The 19,433-nt window shown below is 41.1% G+C and overlaps 2 protein-coding genes and 1 long non-coding RNA gene across 5 annotated transcripts in view; 1 reads left to right on the top strand and 2 right to left on the bottom strand.

The window, feature by feature from the left end:
* Nucleotides 1-5,910: 5,910 nt before the first annotated feature.
* LOC119033126 (SLC35A4 upstream open reading frame protein-like) lies at nucleotides 5,911-9,419 on the bottom strand. Of its 2 annotated transcripts, XM_037122766.1 has the most exons (3): nucleotides 9,266-9,419; nucleotides 8,357-8,455; nucleotides 5,911-8,268 (listed from the first exon to the last, which is right to left on the bottom strand). In XM_037122766.1, exons 1-3 carry the CDS (start codon nucleotides 9,311-9,313, stop codon nucleotides 8,071-8,073), a joined length of 345 nt encoding a protein of 114 aa, XP_036978661.1. In that variant the 5' UTR covers nucleotides 9,314-9,419; the 3' UTR covers nucleotides 5,911-8,070. The 2 variants fall into 2 exon arrangements, with proteins under 2 accessions (XP_036978661.1, XP_036978662.1); XM_037122767.1 differs by lacking the exon at nucleotides 9,266-9,419 and having other exon boundaries at nucleotides 8,357-8,482.
* Nucleotides 9,420-10,917: 1,498 nt separating this feature from the next.
* The window catches only part of LOC119033125 (inactive phospholipase D5-like), a 66,810-nt gene continuing 58,294 nt past the window's right edge, over nucleotides 10,918-19,433 (top strand). The window contains exon 1 of one of the 2 annotated variants that reach the window (XM_037122765.1): nucleotides 10,918-12,364. In XM_037122765.1, coding sequence (XP_036978660.1) covers nucleotides 12,359-12,364 — 6 coding nt within the window. In that variant the 5' untranslated portion in view covers nucleotides 10,918-12,358. Of the gene's footprint in view, nucleotides 12,365-16,323; nucleotides 16,885-19,433 lie in introns of those variants that run through there. The other variant, XM_037122762.1, reaches the window with a different exon arrangement.
* On the bottom strand, nucleotides 12,053-14,411 carry LOC119033127. Its single transcript, XR_005079168.1, has 2 exons — nucleotides 14,000-14,411; nucleotides 12,053-12,586 (listed from the first exon to the last, which is right to left on the bottom strand). It is a non-coding gene; the product is annotated as an uncharacterized LOC119033127 (long non-coding RNA).

Raw genomic sequence — 19,433 nt, 5'->3', positions numbered from 1 at the left:
TTGCTGCTACGAACATTTGTTTTGATCATAAAGCTCTGCATTCAGAGCCAAATTTGTGAAATCAGAAATAAAATAACATAAGCCAAAGTCCCCCTCCCTGGGCTTTCACTTCCCTAAATCCACCACTGCTTTGTAAATGTCACACATTTCCATTTTATCTCCAGTTGATTTCACTTTTTATGTTCCTTATAAGGTCCAAGTCAAAACAAATAATACAAAAAAATACACACTTGCCTCAGCTGAATAACAATACCGTACTTTGTTTTTCATTTCCGTACTGTGAGAACTAGTGGAGAAGTAGGACAGTATCCACCAGTCTGGGTCACATTTCCAAATAATTGGGAAACAGGAAATAGGATAATACTGAGGCAGCCACAGCAAAAGTTAAATTGGCTTTGTTTAAAAAAATCTGAGCAATTTGAAAAAATCGTTAGAACTAAAAAGTGTATTTTTGACATCTCGGAGATATCTTGACAGAATATTTTCATAGTTATGTAAAATGCATATAGAATATTAATGACATCTATCATTATTTCTGTATAATCCACATGGCTTTTCTTCTATGGGAAAGACATGATGATGACATATCCATAAGAGCTTGCCGACTGAATGCTGGGGCCTGCTGTGGATTGTGGGACCTGAAAACTGTTTGGACAAGAAAGTTTTCAAGAGACTGGAACTATCAATTAATCATGTTTTACTCAAGAACACACACAAATTTCAATACAGGTATAATTTAGTCAGTTTACTCAACCCAGAATGGTTGGCAGAATGGTTGAAGGCTACTTTAAATGAAAAATAAAGAATAGGTCTAGTGCTAATGCCCAAACTCCAACACAACTAATGTTGTAAGAATAATAATAAGTAATTATTTATGTTATTTATTTGTGTTCTTACCAAGTAAACCTGTTTCCTAATCATTAATATACTAATTGCTCACTGATTACATTACTAATAATCATCATGTTACTATCTGTTAACAATTGCTTCATTAATTGCTGATTTTAACCTTAAATGTATATAAACTGCTTATCAATCTTCAACCAGCTTTTCGAGATATTGCTAAATATCTTAATACTCTGCCCCTGGTAACAGATGATGTGTCATCATGAGGAGCCAATCAGAAATTCGAATGAAAAAAAGGGTTGTAAATGCTGGTTTTCCCCTCCTGTTACTTTCAGTTCCTTCTCCCTTCCCTCAGCCTTAAAGGTTAACATTTATTTGAAGTCTGTCATTGATATTTGTGAAAGAGCTTGGGACCTGTCCTGATATAAGGTAACTGTATGTGTGTATTTGTGTGTGTATAGTTCATATTAGTGTGTGTGTTTTGTGTCTACCATATTCTCTGTGTTTACCACTCATGTGGATGTATGTGTGTGATTACAGGTTTGTTGTTGCATTACGATGTCGGACCCAGAGACCCAAACTCCTCTCATTGGAGGTCGGCCAGCCGTCAATGGACCAGCAGCACAGGGGTAAGGACTGATTCATTTATTTATCATTATGTGGTCCTAACACTGTGAGCAAAAAGTTGGTCCCCCACAAAGTCTATCATTTACTGTAAAGTGTGTTGGCTACTTTTAAAAATCCTCCCTAAAGTTAGAATAACAGCGCTGGATTGTGTTTTTGTTTCCAGGTGAGCGTTTGTAAATCACAGAGCTTTTCTTCAGGTGTTTTAATGTACATGTTCTATCATCCAGTCTGCCATTGATTTCCATTCATAGCCATTAAAATCAGTTAGCAGATACTCCAAACTTGGTCGAAATGTGTAATCCATCACACTGAGCAAGTGGACAGATTTAATTTGTTTTAGTCCATATGCACTATTTTCACATTGTAAAGAAATGGATGGAAATAAATGGCTGCATGGAATGAAAATATATGGAAAAGAAACAAATGAATCTGAACGTTTTCTACAGTTATGTAATGTATACATAGAGTTAGCAGGGCAAATAAGGATTATTTTCATTGTCAGTTAATCTGACAAGTTATGTTCTCAATTAATCAGTTTATTATTTGGTCAATAAAATGTTAAAAAGTTAAATTAAAATGTCAATCAGTGTTTCACAAAGTCCTCCTAAAATCATTGATACCAATCAATTGTAAAAAAAAATAAATAAATAAATAAAAAAAAACTTTAGTTATTAGTTGCTACTCTATTAATTGGTTAATAGTTGCACCCTCTACATATTGTTTTAGATAAAAACAAATGCAGTTTGCATCCTTCAGTTGAATAGTGAATCTAGTAAATGCACAGATGTCTTTTTGGATTGTGTTTGCTTGTATTTCATGTTTTTGTTTTGTATTCATGTGTAAATACCACTTCAGTGAGAAACATCTGTATTTGCACACACATTAATAAAAACAACATGTATTTAAGGAACGTGGCATCAGTTCATTACACAATGGACCAATCAGTTAAATCAGATGAGATTTAAAAGCAGTATCAGAGAGAACATGTCATTGAATTGAATGGGAATTTCCCAACAAGGCCTTAGTATGAGTTAAAAAAAAAAAGGGGGGGGGGGGGGGGTAAACAGCAGGTATGTAAACCTCCTGAACTTTCCCGGGATTGTCTGCTTGACAACAGCTGATTCCATCATCAGTGGTGACGAATTGAAACAGTTGAGTACATACCATGGCTGAGTTTCCTGTTTCAAAGAATTTCCTTAAATCTCAGCCTCTATAAACTTCCTCTTACATACTTTCTCCTCTGTTCCCTCACCTTGCTGTCAGCATCCTCTCCTCAGGTTTGAGGATGTAGTCCCTATGGTCTCCTAGATGGTGACAAAAATCAATTATTAGTGTTTTGGGGGTTTTTTTTCCCCTTTTTCTATTATCTTACAATCATTTGTCACAAAAGACACCAGAGGAGGTCAATTACATACAGAACCATGGCTGCTAAAATGTTTGAAGATTATGCAGGACAAGGACGTTTTCTTCATGTATCTCATGTTCACCCCTTATTTGTACTGATAATATTTCAGTGTAAATGTCCAACAGGCCCTCCAAATTTAAACATGTCTCTCTCCCCTCTGTCGTTCTCCGCTTGCTATTCAGTGGCAGTTCCAGCCGGGCCTATAAGATCGCAGGGATAACCCTGCTGGCCTGCGTCCTGATTGCGGGCCAGGTGATGACCGCCTACTTCCTCCTCAGCCAGAGGAGCGACATCCAGTCTCTTGAGGAGCAGAACAACAACATGAACGCTGAGCTGACGAAGGGCAGATCTGGTGAGGAGGCCAAATTTCAGTGCTGATGTAGGAACTTTTCCAAAAGTTGCATGTGCATCTGTAGGATGGAAGAAAGAAAGAAAAAACACTCACACACTGTACACAAATAGATAAAAACAATCTCTGTCCGTGTCTTTATGTCTTCTAAAAATGGACAGAATAGCAAGTCGAGCTATTTTAAGTGAAGCTGTGTTGCACTGCTTTTACAATCAACCCGTTTTTACTGGTTATCTCTGTTGGGAATGTCTTTCCTCTGCGGCTCACACACTCTGTTACTGTGTCTGTGTGTAGTTGCTGTGCCCGTTCGGATGCACTTGCCCATGAACTCCCTGCCTGAGCTGATGGATGACTCTGTGGACGAGGTGAAATAGTCTTAACACTGATGCTAATTATGATATGTGTTCAAAAATCCTGTGATTTGTTGTTATTTTTTTTTAGAGATATATTTGTATTTAATTATTTATTTTTATTTAGTTTGTTTTTCAATACAGCCTTAATACCGTGACATCAGTTTTTGTTTTTGTTTGGTCTTGTAAAATCAAACTGAAGCTGTGGTCTTCATCTTTTTCTCTGTTTCACTGATTGTTCTGCAGGAGGCCTCCACCGGAAACCCAGAAAAAACTGGTATGGAATTTGTCATCACAATCATACACTCCTATTTTCTCCCCTCACATTTTTCCTACAAATTGTAGTAGTTGTATGTCACGTAGTTTAGTTTATTCTGACATTGCTTTCTTGGAGTTCCTCTTGGAGACAGGGGGGATTTGACTCCTCTCCTCTTCTCTCTCAGCCCCTTCAAAGATGACCGACTGCCAGATGGAGGCGGCTGGTTTGAAGGCTGTGCAGGTGCCAGGTTTCCGTCCCACCTGTGACAGCCGCGGCCTCTACCAGGCCCAGCAGTGCTTCGGCAACCACTGCTGGTGTGTGAACCCAGCCAACGGCGAGGTGATCCCAGGATCCCTGCAACAAGGAGGGGCCAGGTGCACTGTTGGCCTCCTCCCTGGTGAGTGAAGATAGCTGGTCATGAATCAGAGTGAAAGGAGATTCTGGTCACGGTGGAAGTGGTTGCATTTATATTTTTGGTTCATTCAAGCTCATGTGTAGTTTAGTAATATTATTATATTCGAGTCAGTATGAACTTATTCTTGTTGTTTCAATGCTATCATCTCTACTAAGGACATTCATTGTCAGAGAAATTTGCTTAGGCCATGATTAAACGAAGACGGTTGTTTTGTATTTCCAGTGTCCAGATCCTCAGATGTTGCAATCAGGTTTTAAGCTTCAGTGTTCTTCATTGAGTTGAGTTGTTGAGTGACAAAGTTGTCTTTGTAGGTCGCATGACCAAAGTGTTGACTTTGCCTCAAGTGGAGGAGTGATACTGTGGTGAGTACACAATTAGTGTTTGTCTGATTCAGAATGTACATTGTCACATTTAAATATCTGCGAGCAGCATTTTATTAAGTCTAATGTCCATTTTGTTAAACTTTGAATATTGAAATATTTTTGGAAACTGATGTTGTTAAAGGGAAATAACATTCTATAGCAGGGCGGCTGTAGCTCAGCGGGTAGAGCAGGTCGACTAGTGATCGAAAGGTCGCTAGTTCAAATCCCGGCACCGGGCAAGGCTGAGCTGCATGTCGAAGTGTCCTTGAGCAAGATACTGAACCCCACATTGCTCACTAGTGAGGGCCCTGTGATGAGCTGGCGACTTATCCAGGGAGTACCCTGCCCTCGCCCTGAGACAAGGCTGGGATTGGCTCCAGCAGCAACACCCCGTGACCCCATGGAAAGGGATAAGCGGCTACGGACAATGACATGACATTCTATAGCCTCTGATTAACTGTAACTGTGTTTCCTGTTTTTTGGGTAACTGAAGCTCATGGACTCATCTCCAGAGACCTTCAACGGCTCAAGGCAAAAAAGATCAACTTCAACCTCTAATCACCATCTTAATTGAAGTACTTTATAAAATGATGGGGTTTCAGAAACTGCTGATTTTATTACCATATGTTAACTATTTCCTTGCTTGCTATCATCCTATCAGTTTATCGCAGTTCAATTACATTTTTCCCTTTTTTCTGTTTAAAGCAAGTTAAAAGTTTGAGACTTTAAAATATTTTGTGAATCTTTTGATTGATTTAAAATAACGTTTTGTTCCATGCCAGGTTTTCCAAAAAAAAGGAACAGTTTCCTATGTTGGAAAGTTAATAAAGAGCAGCAAATTTAAAAACAACAAAATGAATGTGGGCAGATGGAAATTATTAATATATTTAATATGTTTTCGGTGAAGAGTAGACTTTTAGGCAAGTAAAACATCATGTATTTACAGCCCCATTGCATTTATTGAGAAAAAAACATATTCTGATTAACAGTGTGGACCCTTGAATGCTTGACATATTGACAATTAAGACACAATTGTAAACTGTATTTTCATCTTTATTGGAACAACCCAAATAAACCTCTTAAAGACAGCTTTGGTGTTGTTTTTTTACAATGTCACACTGGAATTTGAAATTGTCCAGTTAAATGTCTGCATTGATGTGCAAGGTTGAAAACTCATCACAACATAGACCATCAACTGACCCGTCATATTATTTGTTCCACAGCATATCAAGTCTTTACGTAAGAGTATTACTTAAAAGAAGAGAGAGAGAGAGACAACATGCAAAAACATAGTGGACAGGAAAAAACAAACTAAGGGCATGCAATACAAAGAAAAGAACACAATGATTGTCAATAGGCACAAGTTGTTTCTGTGTTCCAGTTACCAAACATACAACACATATAAGTTTTCAAATACACTTTCTGGTCAAACAAAATAAAATAATCTAATTTTAAACTAAAAAGATATGTTTTTTCCTTGATGGCTTTTTGCCACAGTTCTGCCACAGGCCTTAGTGCATTTACATTTCATTTTCTTTACTTTCAAGGGTTTTCTAAAATCAGTGTAGTGTATCAGTGTTTCCATGTCTAAAAAAAGTATACCTTTGGGAGAGGATTATATTGTAGACACCTCATTTCAGAAGCACCAACTTTTTTTGATCAGGGTCAAATGTGTGACAAAACACCACTGGCATGAAGCGCTGCAGTGCTGCCCAGGCATACAAATCTTGTTCTCCGGATGTAAGGAAAGACATGCTTGTTTACTGCAGTCTAAAACAAATGTCATAGCAATATGATTTGAATAGTTTTTTTTCAGTGAAAATGAAAACTGATGCAAAATAATAATTTGAATATCTTTCAAAATAGCCATTTTTTAATTTTATTTACCATACACTGCAGACCTTATTGCATGTCTGCTATATTATTAATAGTTTCTTCTCTGTGCATCAGGATTTCAGACCACTGTCGTGTAGCAATTGACAATTTTATAGTTAAAATCCCTCCTTAAAAAGTAAATAACACTCATCAAACATAATAAACACACATTTTTCTTTTCTTTGACATGTTGTTGATCTTATGGGGACAGAAAAACATTAAAACACAGGCTGTGAGACAAAATAACAGCATCCCCACAATTCATACAAGTGCAAAAAATTGACTAGTTTCCAGCATATGAAATAGGCAGCCAAACCCCATCAGTCAAGGCTATTGCACAAATGGCATGAGATGATAATATCAAGTCCAGACCAGAGTAGGCACTCTTAATATACATTTTACATTACATACATTAACACACAGACACACCTGTTTTGGTAAAACTCCCTTGGACTTAGAGGACTCAAAACTAAATCTAATTTGATAGCCTACTATCCATAAATGACCTTTTCCTAATAGTGTAAGGTGGACTGTACATTGAAATATTACATACAATTACTTTTCTTTATTTTTGAAAGGGGTGTGATTTTTTTGAAATCATCTTCACAACTATAAAAATAACAGATCTCTGAAAAGTGCACCTGAATTATTCTATAATAAAACCTCTAAAGATCTGAGGACTACCATTTAAAAATAAATATGTTTTACAGAGAAAGATTTGACCCATAATCTCATGTGGGGTTGTTCTGCCTGTGAAGACGCATTACACCACACCACAGACTTTGCCCTGACACCCGCGAACAATGTGAAAACAAGCGACAAATGACAGGTTTGACACTGAGGAGCACCATGTGATGTGAGGTGAGACAATGTTTACACCATCTATCACCCCCTCAGCAAGTAAGTGCAAATTAGCTGAGGCTGCTAGAATTGATTTCTGACCACTAGGGGGCAGAAGACCACAAATAAAAGACTAAAAGTGACACCAATCAAGGGCAAAGCTTGTAAACCACCAACAGTGTGTATGTAGTTCCTCTTGGAGAAACTTAATACTTACTATTCTGTCTGAGCAGTGGTGTGTATCTTTCAAGTGAACCCCCTTAAGAAAGGAGGGAGTGCAGCAAACACAATTGGACTGCACATGTGGATATTGGCTGGTCTCATTAAGTGGATCAATAAATCTTCAGGAAGCACACAATGTGGTTTAAGGCGAAGTGGGGCTGAAGTCAGAAATCAATTATAACAGCCGTCATGATTCTATCATAGGTCGCAATTTGTTTAAATTCCAATAATCAACCATATGGAAAGAAATATAGGGTCTCCTGTCTTTACATGCTTTTAAACTGATTTGAAATCTCGTCCACTTGCATGGAAAAATATGCTCTACTTATGAATGATATGAAACAAAACGATATTAAAAGAATTACCTTTTCACCTCTGTGAGTTGGCCTTCTACTTTATCTAGAGTTTTCACTTTTGAAATGTATATATGTTCCCATATGTCGCTGTACTGGTACCCTCTTCTTGTAGACGTCTCTCTTCATCCTCCCTCCTTTCCCGTCTTTGTACTTTTCCTCTCTTCTCATTTCCCTCCTCCCCTCATCTTGCGTATGTAGTCTTTGATGGCGTTTTCAACATTAGGAACGTTGTAATTTTGTGCTGCATAGATTCCTGTACACGTTCCTATGGCAACACCCACCAATGCCGGAGAGCGTAGCCTCGCCACAATGTACCCGGCCAGAAAACCCTTCAAGAAAGGAGAAGCCAGGACGCTGCCTCCCTAGGGAGGAAATGATAGGTGAGATTAGATGGGGTTTCATATTTTCCTCGGCTCAACAGCAGTTTGTATGTGGATGTGTGAGCCTTACGGCAGGAACCCCAGCCTGTATCTCATCCTCCACCCGCCTCTGGATGTCTTCCAGCTGGTCCTTAAGATCCACCAGGTCCTTGAGCTGGCCAAGAGGATTCTGTATATGCATGCATGCATGCATGCACACACAAACACACAAATAACCTGTAAGTGTTGCTGACCGGGGCTTTCTAAAGCAGCGCACGTCAAGAAATGGTAAAACAATGTGGCATGAATTATGACAGGACAGACAAAATTATAAAATACAAAAGAAAACTGTATATGCTAGTAGATCTCATAAGATAGAACAAAGCAGACTGATTACAGAACAAATTATTTACATTAGCACACCACTTTAAAGTCTGTAGTAGTTAGATATATGTGACTAACTCACCTACACCACCAATAAAACCCTTTTAGGTAGATTTAGATATTTAGGCTGACATCATGCCTCTGTGCATACACACTGAGTTTTTCTTTGAACAGATGTAATTTTCTACATTTCGAGAAAGTCCAAATACAGGTCACGTGGCTTGTTTCCTCCTCTGCAAACTGGATGTCTCAACAGATAACAGACTTTTGCTAACGCTAAGTTACATATTAGGACAGCTAATGTAGCTTCAGCTTACCAGTTAAACACCACTTGATTCTTTCTTTTAACAGCTCGTTAAAGTTTGTCGTGTTAGCGGCTCTGTAAGTGTATATACAACACATCCAATAAAAGCTATCTTGATTATATTCACATGAATGTTAACAGGTATAAAAGACAGGTTAACTAGCCAGCTTGACACTTAGGTTGAAGCTAACTAAGCTAAGCTAACCACTGGTGGCTGTTAATGACGCTACAAGCTAGGCGGGTTGTTATGTTAATACACTAACGCCTGACATCTACAAAGTTACGTTAGCGAAGAAAGCTGAGGACACAGACCTTGTCATCTGACATAGTTTCACTTGTTTTAGTGTTGTTGCCACCCATGGAGCTGGTATCTCTTACTTCTTCTTATTCTTGTCTTCCTTTCGCTTCTACTTCCGGTTCTTCTTCTTCTTTGGGTTTTAATGGTGGTTGGCTAGTCACATAAAGGCATTACCTCCACCTACTGGACCAGATATGGAGCTGCAGATTGGCATAAACAAAATCTGAATGAGCTTTCTGTTTCTTTTAAACTGTGTTCTAAAAGTAGTCGAATTCATACCTGAATAAAAGTTAAAATATATTTATGGTATAAACATATGGTGTTATAAAATGCTTAAAAAAAGAAAAGACAGTCATAAGAATGGTAAAAGTATTTTTAAATATCACAAGTCCAAGTTAAAATCATACTTTTATTTAGGCCAACATATATGTAGATACTTTTTTATTAATTTTATTTTCTATTATCAGAATTTCGTGTGTTTTTTGAAATAATTAATTAATTCATTCATTTGGCTATGAAGCAGCATGTAACCTGCAGAGTAATATGTAACTTGAACTACTGTTATCTATTAAAAGTATGGTGTTAACCTCCAAAGTGGGGTGGGGTGGATGTATAAACTAGCAAAAACATACAAGTGCCTCAAATTTGTATTTAAAAGCAGTGCTTAAGTAAATGAAAGAGGTCCTGAGTTCAAATCCTGGATGATCCCCCATTTAATTTCAACCTGGCTCAGAAGGTTGTTTTTAGAAGTTTTTAGACTTCCTTTAGAATAAGCTCTTTTAGCTCTCATTAAGGCATAATAAGCATGAGGAAATGTTCATAAGACTATCTTACTCAAAGCACAAAATGTGTGGATTTCAAAGTTATGATAATTGGACGAGCTTTGAAACATTTTCCCACCACCAAAAACTAAACTTCAAGTTCCAATAAAATAGCCAATACAGCGGGAGAATGAGTTAAATTAGAAAGTCTGTTGCTGCGACATTGGTGGTTTTCCATCCACCCCCACATGTTTTGAAAGTGCCAGTTGTCCTACCATATTGCAAACTGTTTGAGATCAAGCACTTTATCCTTCCATATGCTGCCACAAAATATCAACCTCAGCATTTATTTTCGAACATTAAATCTACAGTGTAAAGCTCCCGGCCGACTGAGAGAACGCTGAGAGGAATCAGTCTAATTGACTTGGGCTTCCTTCGTACAGACTGTGCAGCTTTTCACTCACTGGTGTAACAGAGTGCAGCTGACGAGACCCTGAAAGAAAGAAAAGGAAAAGAGTGACAAATAAATTTGAGTAAATAATTGCAGAGACAGACGGATAGAGTGTGGACGAGGCAACCAGCTACTCATTAATCAGAGCTGTTAAACTTGCACTGTTTTGTAAGCGTCACCGCAACAAACTCAGAGTCTGAGGAGAGAGTACAAGGATTAAAAGGAGGCGCATTTGCCACCAGAAATTTGTTAACATGGTTCAAGTGATTACATGGACTGAGTTCCAATTAAAAAACTGTGGCCCTTGCAGGTTAAATTAAAATTTTAACTTTCCAGGGCCAATTTGCCAGAAAGAAATGTGAGCAGTTACCGTTTCTGCAAACCAAAGATAAGTGACAGGTTTTCTGCCACGCCAGGAGCAGCACCCAAAAACATGACACACAAACAGTTCAGGGTTTCTAAAAATCTTTACAGAGTGAGCTTGGTACACAGGTAGTTATGAAATGGAGACAAACACAGACAGTCAAAATAAAAAAAAAACACCAGAAGGCTATCTCGAAGCAAGACTGGAACACTTGCAGGGGCAATAAGACAGAAGGGAAGGACACACACAGACTATACAGACAAGGAGAGGGAGGATAATAAACACAGGCGGGTGACAAAATGACGATGACGCAGGAAGTTAACACTCAAGGAAAGGAGCCGGATCTGAAACAAGAGGAGAGTTAATGGAGAAAAAAAAACAAAGACAGAACCTTAAGACAGGATGAGACATGACAATAAGCTTCAAATGTGCTGGCCGCACTGACATTTTCACAAAACACGTCATGTCATGTTCACATAACATGTATGATGTGACTTTTACGTCGGGAGGTGGAGAGGATGGTGGTGCAGTTACACTCTAGAAGGCTTCCAAGCCAGTGACAGCTGTACGAGACTGCGTTTCAACAATTTTGTCAGTGTGATAAAACTGGACATTTCGTATTAACAGACTTCGGGACAGTTTCCAGTTGTGTATGTTGGGGCAACAATGGGTATGTCAAGCCAAAATGTGATGTTTTCCTTACCCTAACCTAGTGATAAATACATGATTTTTTTTTTTCTCCAGGCATGTGTATCATGCAAGATGTGATATTTTAAGCCAAAATGTGATGTTCTCTGATCCCCGACCAAGGATTTGTGGTGCGTTAACCCAAACAGATCATGAGCAGATAGCTGTGACAAGAGAAAACTTTTAAATTGAACATAAAAGAAACGTACAGTAACATAAAGTTTGTATGACGAAACAAAGATTTGACCCGGTGGTTTTGCAGAAACATACTTTGCTAAGATATATTCTGGTGATTGGGTTGTAATTGTGAGCACTTTCACGACGGGTCAAGAGTGTGATTTTGCAGAGACGCTGTGAAAGTGAGAACAAATGGCCGAGCTTAGAGTCACAGGAGGCAAGAATGAGCCTGAGAAAGATGGAATGGAGGGTGGAAGTATTAGAGAGTCAGCCGAGAACGGCGGAGTGATCGCCATCTGACAGAGAGAGAAGGAAGAGAGCGACAGACGGGTACCGCAGGAGAAAAACTGTCTGTAGCGTCAAGGTCTCTGGACTTCACACTCATTTTCAAAGATTAATCTTGTCACACCATAAATGCACTGGGTTTCTTCCGCTGCGTGGCCACTCTAGAGGCCCTGTACATCTTTAATCCTCACATTCAGCAGGACAGATAGTCCATTAACCTTCCTTTATTCAGGATTATCACAGGACCAAACTGATGTGGACCAAAGTATTTAACGGCCCGTTCAAGCTGGAATCAAACAGTCTTTTGCCTTTTTTGCAGCAGATGAAACGCAGCTCGCGGACTCTCCCGGACAGCTGCGGCATTTAGGAGCTGGACAGAGGGATGGAGGTAAGGTGTCTCTGATCTTCAAAGCTGTTGATGGTTTAGGAGGCTTATTGATTCTGGCCGAGGCATATTTGGCTGACTAATCTTTGGATGCCACTGTAAAGGAAAGGTCACTGGAGCTTATGGTGCAGTCATCACAGTGATGTGCCTCGGGGAGATGGTGGATTCACACGCAGCACTAACAGCAGGGGCAGAGTTTGGAAGACACATAACAATCTGTCATAGCTTAGAGCAAGCAGAGGAAACAGAAACAAAACTGTTTCAGTGAACAAGGAAACAATACAGAACTAAATCAACTAAAGCGCCATCTATTATTCATAAAGACCAGCTGAGTCTTTCCTTCTATACAATGAAAGAGATTTGTTTGAAACCTCCGAGCAGTAATTGCGCGGGTTGTTTGTGCAGACACAGCTATCATGATTCAAAGGATGGGAGAAGAAAGCCCCGCGCACATCAGTTTCAGGACATAAGAGGCTTCTAATCTGTTCTGCAGCAGACTTGGAGGACCCATTCAACATTCATTTCGCATGCGAATGCAGACGGGACATCTCACTGTCTCCTAAGTATGATTTCCTTCATGGGCTGCAAATCAGTAAAAGCAGGTGTCACGGGAGATTCGGCTGAGAGAAACGAGGCAGGCGAATGGCTCTGATAAGCATCCTTGAGTGCTGCGTGATACAGTATGCTGCTCGGATTGGATGTCACCAGCTCGTTTGCATCATAGTTTACCAGAGGTGGCAAACATACACACATTTTTTGACTCAAGTAGAAGTGTTGAAGACTTCTTTACTTCTTTACTGGAATTTACTCAAAGCAAAAATGTAAAATGTTTCCCCTCTGAAGGACATTTCTACAGGCCATTTCTGTGCAAAGCCGCTTATTAATGTAATTCAAAGTAATGTTCAATGTTAATGTTCAACTTAAAGATAGGATCAGTAGGATTTGTCCAAGCTGTTCGGAAACACGCCAGAGAGACAGTCGAGTGTTGAGTCTCCTTCTCAGGATGTCAAATCCCGAAAGATGCAGGCAGAGGGCTGCAGAGTCTCTGCAGACACAACACCCTGACATGACTTTTCTCCCCTGTTTCCGTTTTGTTATGTCTTTTACGTCATTCCGTCTTGCCAAGTCTGCCATGCATGATCAGCCTTGCGACACTGGGAAGGCAGCGTGCAGTGACGCAAAATAAAAAGGATCAGTGTTCCTCCTGAAAATGTGTTAATAAGGCTAAAGTAACACGCATGTTTTGAAAACGGAGGGAGTAAAAAGTGCAGGCGCTCGTGTTGAGATTTTGTCGGTCCCAAGTAAAGCGCAGATACCTGGCTGAGTATTCGTACCTTTGTTACTTCCCACCTCTGCAGTTTATAAATATAACTTGGATAAAATATTTAAAACTGTCTAAACTGATGCACTAAAGCTCTTGTCCCTCTTTGTGCTGAGCTGTAATCAGTGCGTTCTCTGCGATAATACATAAACACAGGAACAGTCACTTAACACAGGCCTCGGCGCTGTAAGCAGCTGTGTTTATCAGCCTCATGACGTCCACTTATTTCTCAGAGGAAAGGAGACACTCGGTATGAGATATTATTGATTGTTTTTATCACTCTGTGTGTAAACAGATTGCCCCCAGTTGCGTCAGACCTGACTTATGGCTTCATATCCTTCTGGCTGCTCGAGGAGATTTCTCTGCACTCCCTTCTGTGCGCCGCTCTGATGAGTCAGTCTGCCCTGCGCCGCGTTCGGCGTTGCAGTGTGTTGTTATAGATACGATGATTGCTGCACGCACGCTTTTCATCTGAAGTTCCCTCTCCGCAGCTTAAAGACCTGAGAGCCTTCGTACGTGGCTCGCTGTTCTTTATGGGCTGAGTTTGGCCCGCGCTCAGACAAGTTCCCTCATTAACCTCAGTGTTCAGTATTCAGCCCGCGTTCCCACTGATGGCTATGATACTGTACGCTCGGCGGGCAAGGGAGAAATGTGATGGGCGCGCGACGGGGCCGAATCCGAGATCGCTGGAGCTTCCTCGCGGGTTGGTGCGTGACTCAGCGCTGTTCAGACGGTAGCGCCACCACGCGAGTGCATGTGCCACTTGAAAAAATTAGACGCAGCATTACGTTAATTAAAATATGGATTCTTTGTCCTCACTGAGGAGGCAAGTAAGTGAAGCTGGGCAATATTAACCAGCTACATAAGGCAGGGAAATTGTGTGTGGTCCCTCCTTCGTATGCCTCACAGTCTTTGGCGGTGGTTGCTGACCTAGTAAGTAGCTACTTAAAGACATGCCTGACATTATCACTGAGCATGCATGGTACCACTCTAAAGTTATTCAGCTTTAAGTTATGCAGTATAGATCCGTGTTAGTCATCAGCCTTTCCTTGTTCTTTGCCTCGTGTGCTTTTAATCCAGCTGTACTTTTGGTGTCCCGTTCAGAAGCTCTGGAGGATTATCATCCCACAGCGAGATAAAATGATGCTCCTGTATGTCCTCTCTCCTAATTAGTAGACTGCTAATCCTCTGAACACCATCTTTCATGATTATTACATTGATGATCAAATGAGTGAAATCTGGAGAGCATTACTGAACGTAACGTTCTGCGTACATTCAGGGCCGCTGACAGTTTGTACCCAGGATGAGATGATCTCCAAAGGCTCCTCCAGAAGATGTTTGTAGGGAGGTTACGTGTTATTTTAAGGCCCTTAATGTTAGTGCTGCTGTGTCGAGCATAACTAGATAGACAAAACATAACTTTATTCATTACTTAGTTAACATTTGTTGAAAGCAGATAGAAACGGCGCCCATCGTTTTCTCAGCTTCTCACATTTCGGACAATATTGCAAAGTGAAAAAGATCTTCACAATGGACCAGTCTAAACAACAGTGTGTTTGTGAAAGGCAGATTATGCCATGTTGAATGATTTTTATCTTTTTCAGGACAAAGTATGAATGAACTTTTCCCACCACGCCAGCAGATAGTAATAATGGTGTTGCTGACTGGTGGACTGTGTCGGACCGAGGCTGAACTCCACAGACGCCCCCTGAAAACTTGACAGCACCGTGAAAACTAACTACCTACCTTTAGTTCTCATTGTAACCTGCACACCAATTTTTACTTTTGATATAACAGGCAGAGCGTATTTGAGTTTGAGGTATTCTGTTGCTGACTAAAAAGCATTTCACCAGAGTCGGTGCATGTGCAATTAAAATGGATTGTTTCCATTTCAAAGAGTAAGGGTGCACTGGCATCTTTCCACTAATGATTTCACCGTGTGTGTGTGTGTGTGTGTGTGTGTGTGTGCGTCTGCAGCATGTACGGGTATGCCTAGATGCCAGTTATAAGCCAATTAATGTTTTTTAAGCTCTGTTGCCTCGCTGGCAAGCCTTGGTGAGGGAGGAGAGGTACTGCAGCTCCACTGCACCACTCTGCTCTGATGTGCCAGGCTCTGTGTATGTGTGTGTGTGTGTGTGTGCGTCTGTCTGTGCATGTGTGTGGTGCATATGTGTAACCAGGGATAGCGCCCTGCCGACAGGGTCACAGGAGCGAGCAACAGGGCTGAGAGAGAGAGAGAGAGTTGGTTGCGAGACAGAGAGAACAGGACTGCACATGTTGGCAACACAGAGGGACGAGGTGAGCGTTGTACAGGGAGGACGAAGAGTTTGGGAGAGATTTAGGTGTGGGTGTGTCCGTTCGCTCCGCCAGGGTTCACTGGTGGCTGTTTTACTTGGAGGTATTTCCTTCATCTGTGACGCTGCAGCTCTCCCTGCTCTCTCCTTCTACCTCTTTCTCTCCCCCCTCCCTTCTCCTCTCTCCTCCTCTTCCTCAAGCACACGCTCCCACAGCCGGGGGAAGCCTGAATCGGTGGAAGTCCTCATCAGAGTCGTCTGGTCTGCTCAGAGCCGAGTCTAACAGGTCTGTGCGTGGCTAAAAAAGCAAAGAAAACAAAAAAAAAAAAAACAAGTCCAGCTCAGCTCAGCAAATATCAAAGATCTCATCATGAGGAGGTGAAGCCCGGCTTGTCTGGAGAGGATTTCCTCCTGCCTGTGGATGTTTGCCAGCAGTGGTGAAGACAGAGATGCTCCTGCTTAATGAAGACAGGGGTAGGAAGGCAATGAGAGCTTTCTGGTTGATGCATTCGAGGAATGTGAAGCTTGAAACTCAGGTCTTGTGTGTTCAAGGAAAAAGGGAAGGCAGGGCTGACGCCGAAAGTTGCATTTTTGCACACTGAGCGTTCGTTCAGCATGTGCAAAGCACGATGCATCCCAAAACGGGAGAGTTTGACGGGACATCAACAAGTTAACTGATATTTTCACCAAGACTGAGAGACCACTGTACCCACCACCCACTCATCCTTCTCACCTGTATGGAGCTGCGAGGGATGCGCATGCCAATGGGCGGCCAGGACTCGCGGGGTCATGGGTTGGGGCTCGGCATCCCATCCGCCGGGGCGCCGGTCAGTTCCATAATAACGGCGGTGCGGCAGCAGGACTACTCAGCCAGCGTGTGGCTTCGCAGGAGGGAAAAGCTGGAACATGTAAGTTCTGAACGCTGGAGCGTGTGTCTGAGAAACAGATGGAAGCGAGGCTGAAACGCTGAGGCAAAAAGCACAGAGCTTTTCAAATGTTGGGCCCTGAGTCATTCAGTTAATGTATTCAACAAAAACTTCTCTGCTCAACAAAGTATGAAATCCTTTACCTAAGAGGCAGTGATAACAGTGTTAGGAAGTTGTTATTTTATATATAAGTATTTTAATTGAAATATTTTTCATGTTTTGCTTTTGGGCAAAAATGAAGGCCACTTTATGGAGAAGTTGGCCCTGTGTGTGATTTGGCATTCCTGACACATGTATGGATCTGAAATAAGTGATAGGCGGTCGGAGTGGTTGAGACACTATTCACCTCATTACGGGACACTGTACCATCAACATGATGTGGAAGCTTTTATTTCATACAATGTTGCTTTGTCTGTTTCAGGATATTAAAGTGTAAATTCTTGGGTAAAAAAAGAAAAGTAAAATGTATCTTGACTTTGGATGATTGGCACCAAATTGTGATCATATCTGAGAGGAAATGTTTTTTTTCGGTCACTTCAGTGTCTGAATATTGGACCTAAGCCTGGACTGGTATTAGAGGAAATAAGTCGTCTCATGCAAGCGCTGGAAATCGTGGTTTGATTTGGAGTGTGGGACAAAATTAGATCTTTGGCATAAAATTTGGGGGCTTTGAACAGTTTTCATGCAGAGATGATATTCGCAGTTGTCCGGAGAGCTGAAAGAATTTGCAGATTAGATGGATTGCCTGGGGTGGTCAACGATTTCAGCCATTTTTCAAGCTGAACATGTAAAATATTAGATGGTTCCAGCATCTCCAATGCAAGGTTTTGCTGCTTCTGTCTTTTTTTTTTTTGTACATCATTGTGAATTGAAAACCTTTTCTTTTGGACTTTGGAATATCTAAAATTGGGACTTGAAAAGTGTAATTCTTCATTGCGTTCTGCCTTTTTGAGGAACTTCAGCAAGTGCAGGTTTCTGTATGTTGCATGCTGTAGGAGCTTTCCTGTGGCAGCGAGCTTTAAACTCTCCTCTTTAAACTGCCTTTACTTTTATGTCAGTGTGACACCCAGCAGTCACTTCAGTTTTCTATTAAAAGAAAATGAGTTATTAGGTCCCTTGGAGCCTCGTTGCTTGCAGGTAAACAATATCAGCATTCTACAGAGAGCTTCTCGGTGAAGAGATTTGGCGTCGGGGAAAACGAATGGAAAAGGTGTGTGTTGAATATTTGATGTTGGAGGGGAACAGTGCCACGTCCAGAGAGCTGCTTTCTAAGCCTGTCTGCATAACCAACTAGGATGATGAATCAGCCTGTCCCCTTCCTGCAGACTCACACACGCATATACAGACAGTGCACGCATTCACATTAAACACACGGACGCACACTTACAGTAAGTGTGTTTTTTTCGCAGATACAAGACCACACACACACGAAGACAAGCTATTTTTTCTCGAAAGTCACATAGAAGACACACTCAGACGCACACAGTCGATGCAATCGCCTGAAGGACAAACACAAGCCCTATAGTCGAGTTAACGACACTGAAATTGTTGATAAAAATGTTCAAGTCGGTCTTGGTACTGCTCTGGACTGATCTAATGCCCAGGATGTGTTGCCAACATCTAACTGATTTGATTTTTCCTCCCACCGTCTAAGTAGGAGGAGAGGGACATCTCATACAGAGTGCTTCAGGCACATCGAGTGTCACAGAGGCGTGAATCAAGTCACAAGTTCAGCATCAACTTGTCAAACTCTGAGTCAGCCGCGGGTCTCCGGAAGTCCCTAAGTAAAATAACCACAAAACAGATGAGCACATAGTCCGTATCATTTAATTATTTCAGTCTAAACTACTTACCCATTCGAGCCACATTTTCACTTGAAATATAGATGCACGTTTCCTTTTCAAGGATAAACAGGCAGGGCCGTTTGAATATGAAACACTTCTTGTGAATATTTGCGGTCAGGAGTTATGGTGGATTACAAAACTGTAGAATTTAGACGTGCCAAGAGAGGAACACTTTGAAAATACATTCATGAGGATGCTCAGGTTGCCAAATCGTGATCAGTGTGTCTGTGAGGCTTTGGGTGTAACTGCCAACGACTAAAAGGTTGAAAGCCGCATCCATTTTAAAGCAATATTGTTCTCTGACAAAGTCAGTTGTCAGTACTCCAGTCAAACATGCCCCTGACCTCTCCTATTAGTGGGTCAAGAATCTGAATTATTTAGCCATCAATTAATAAAGCATGGCGCTTGGATCACCTCAGAACAATGTAAGGAGACGTTATAACCAACTGTGACAGCCCATCCCGTTCTTGGACGAGCCTCACTTGAGTGCCCTCTGCGGTGTGTGGTTTTGTGACATGCACATTTGTGAGAAAAACATGGTGAAAACCTGGCCGGTGACAAGCCCTGGAGAACGGCTGCATCAGACTCTGACTCTCAATGCCAGACATTAATGAACAACATACCAGAATATGCTGGGCCACATTTTCTTTTACAATAATCAGAGTATAGATACACAAGCGAGCGAAG

This window comes from Acanthopagrus latus, chromosome 15 (genome assembly GCF_904848185.1).
Source record: "Acanthopagrus latus isolate v.2019 chromosome 15, fAcaLat1.1, whole genome shotgun sequence".
Taxonomy (NCBI): Eukaryota; Metazoa; Chordata; class Actinopteri; order Spariformes; family Sparidae; genus Acanthopagrus; species Acanthopagrus latus.
The sequence above is the reverse complement of the archived record's forward strand: the minus strand, read 5'-3'. Positions and strand labels throughout refer to the sequence as shown.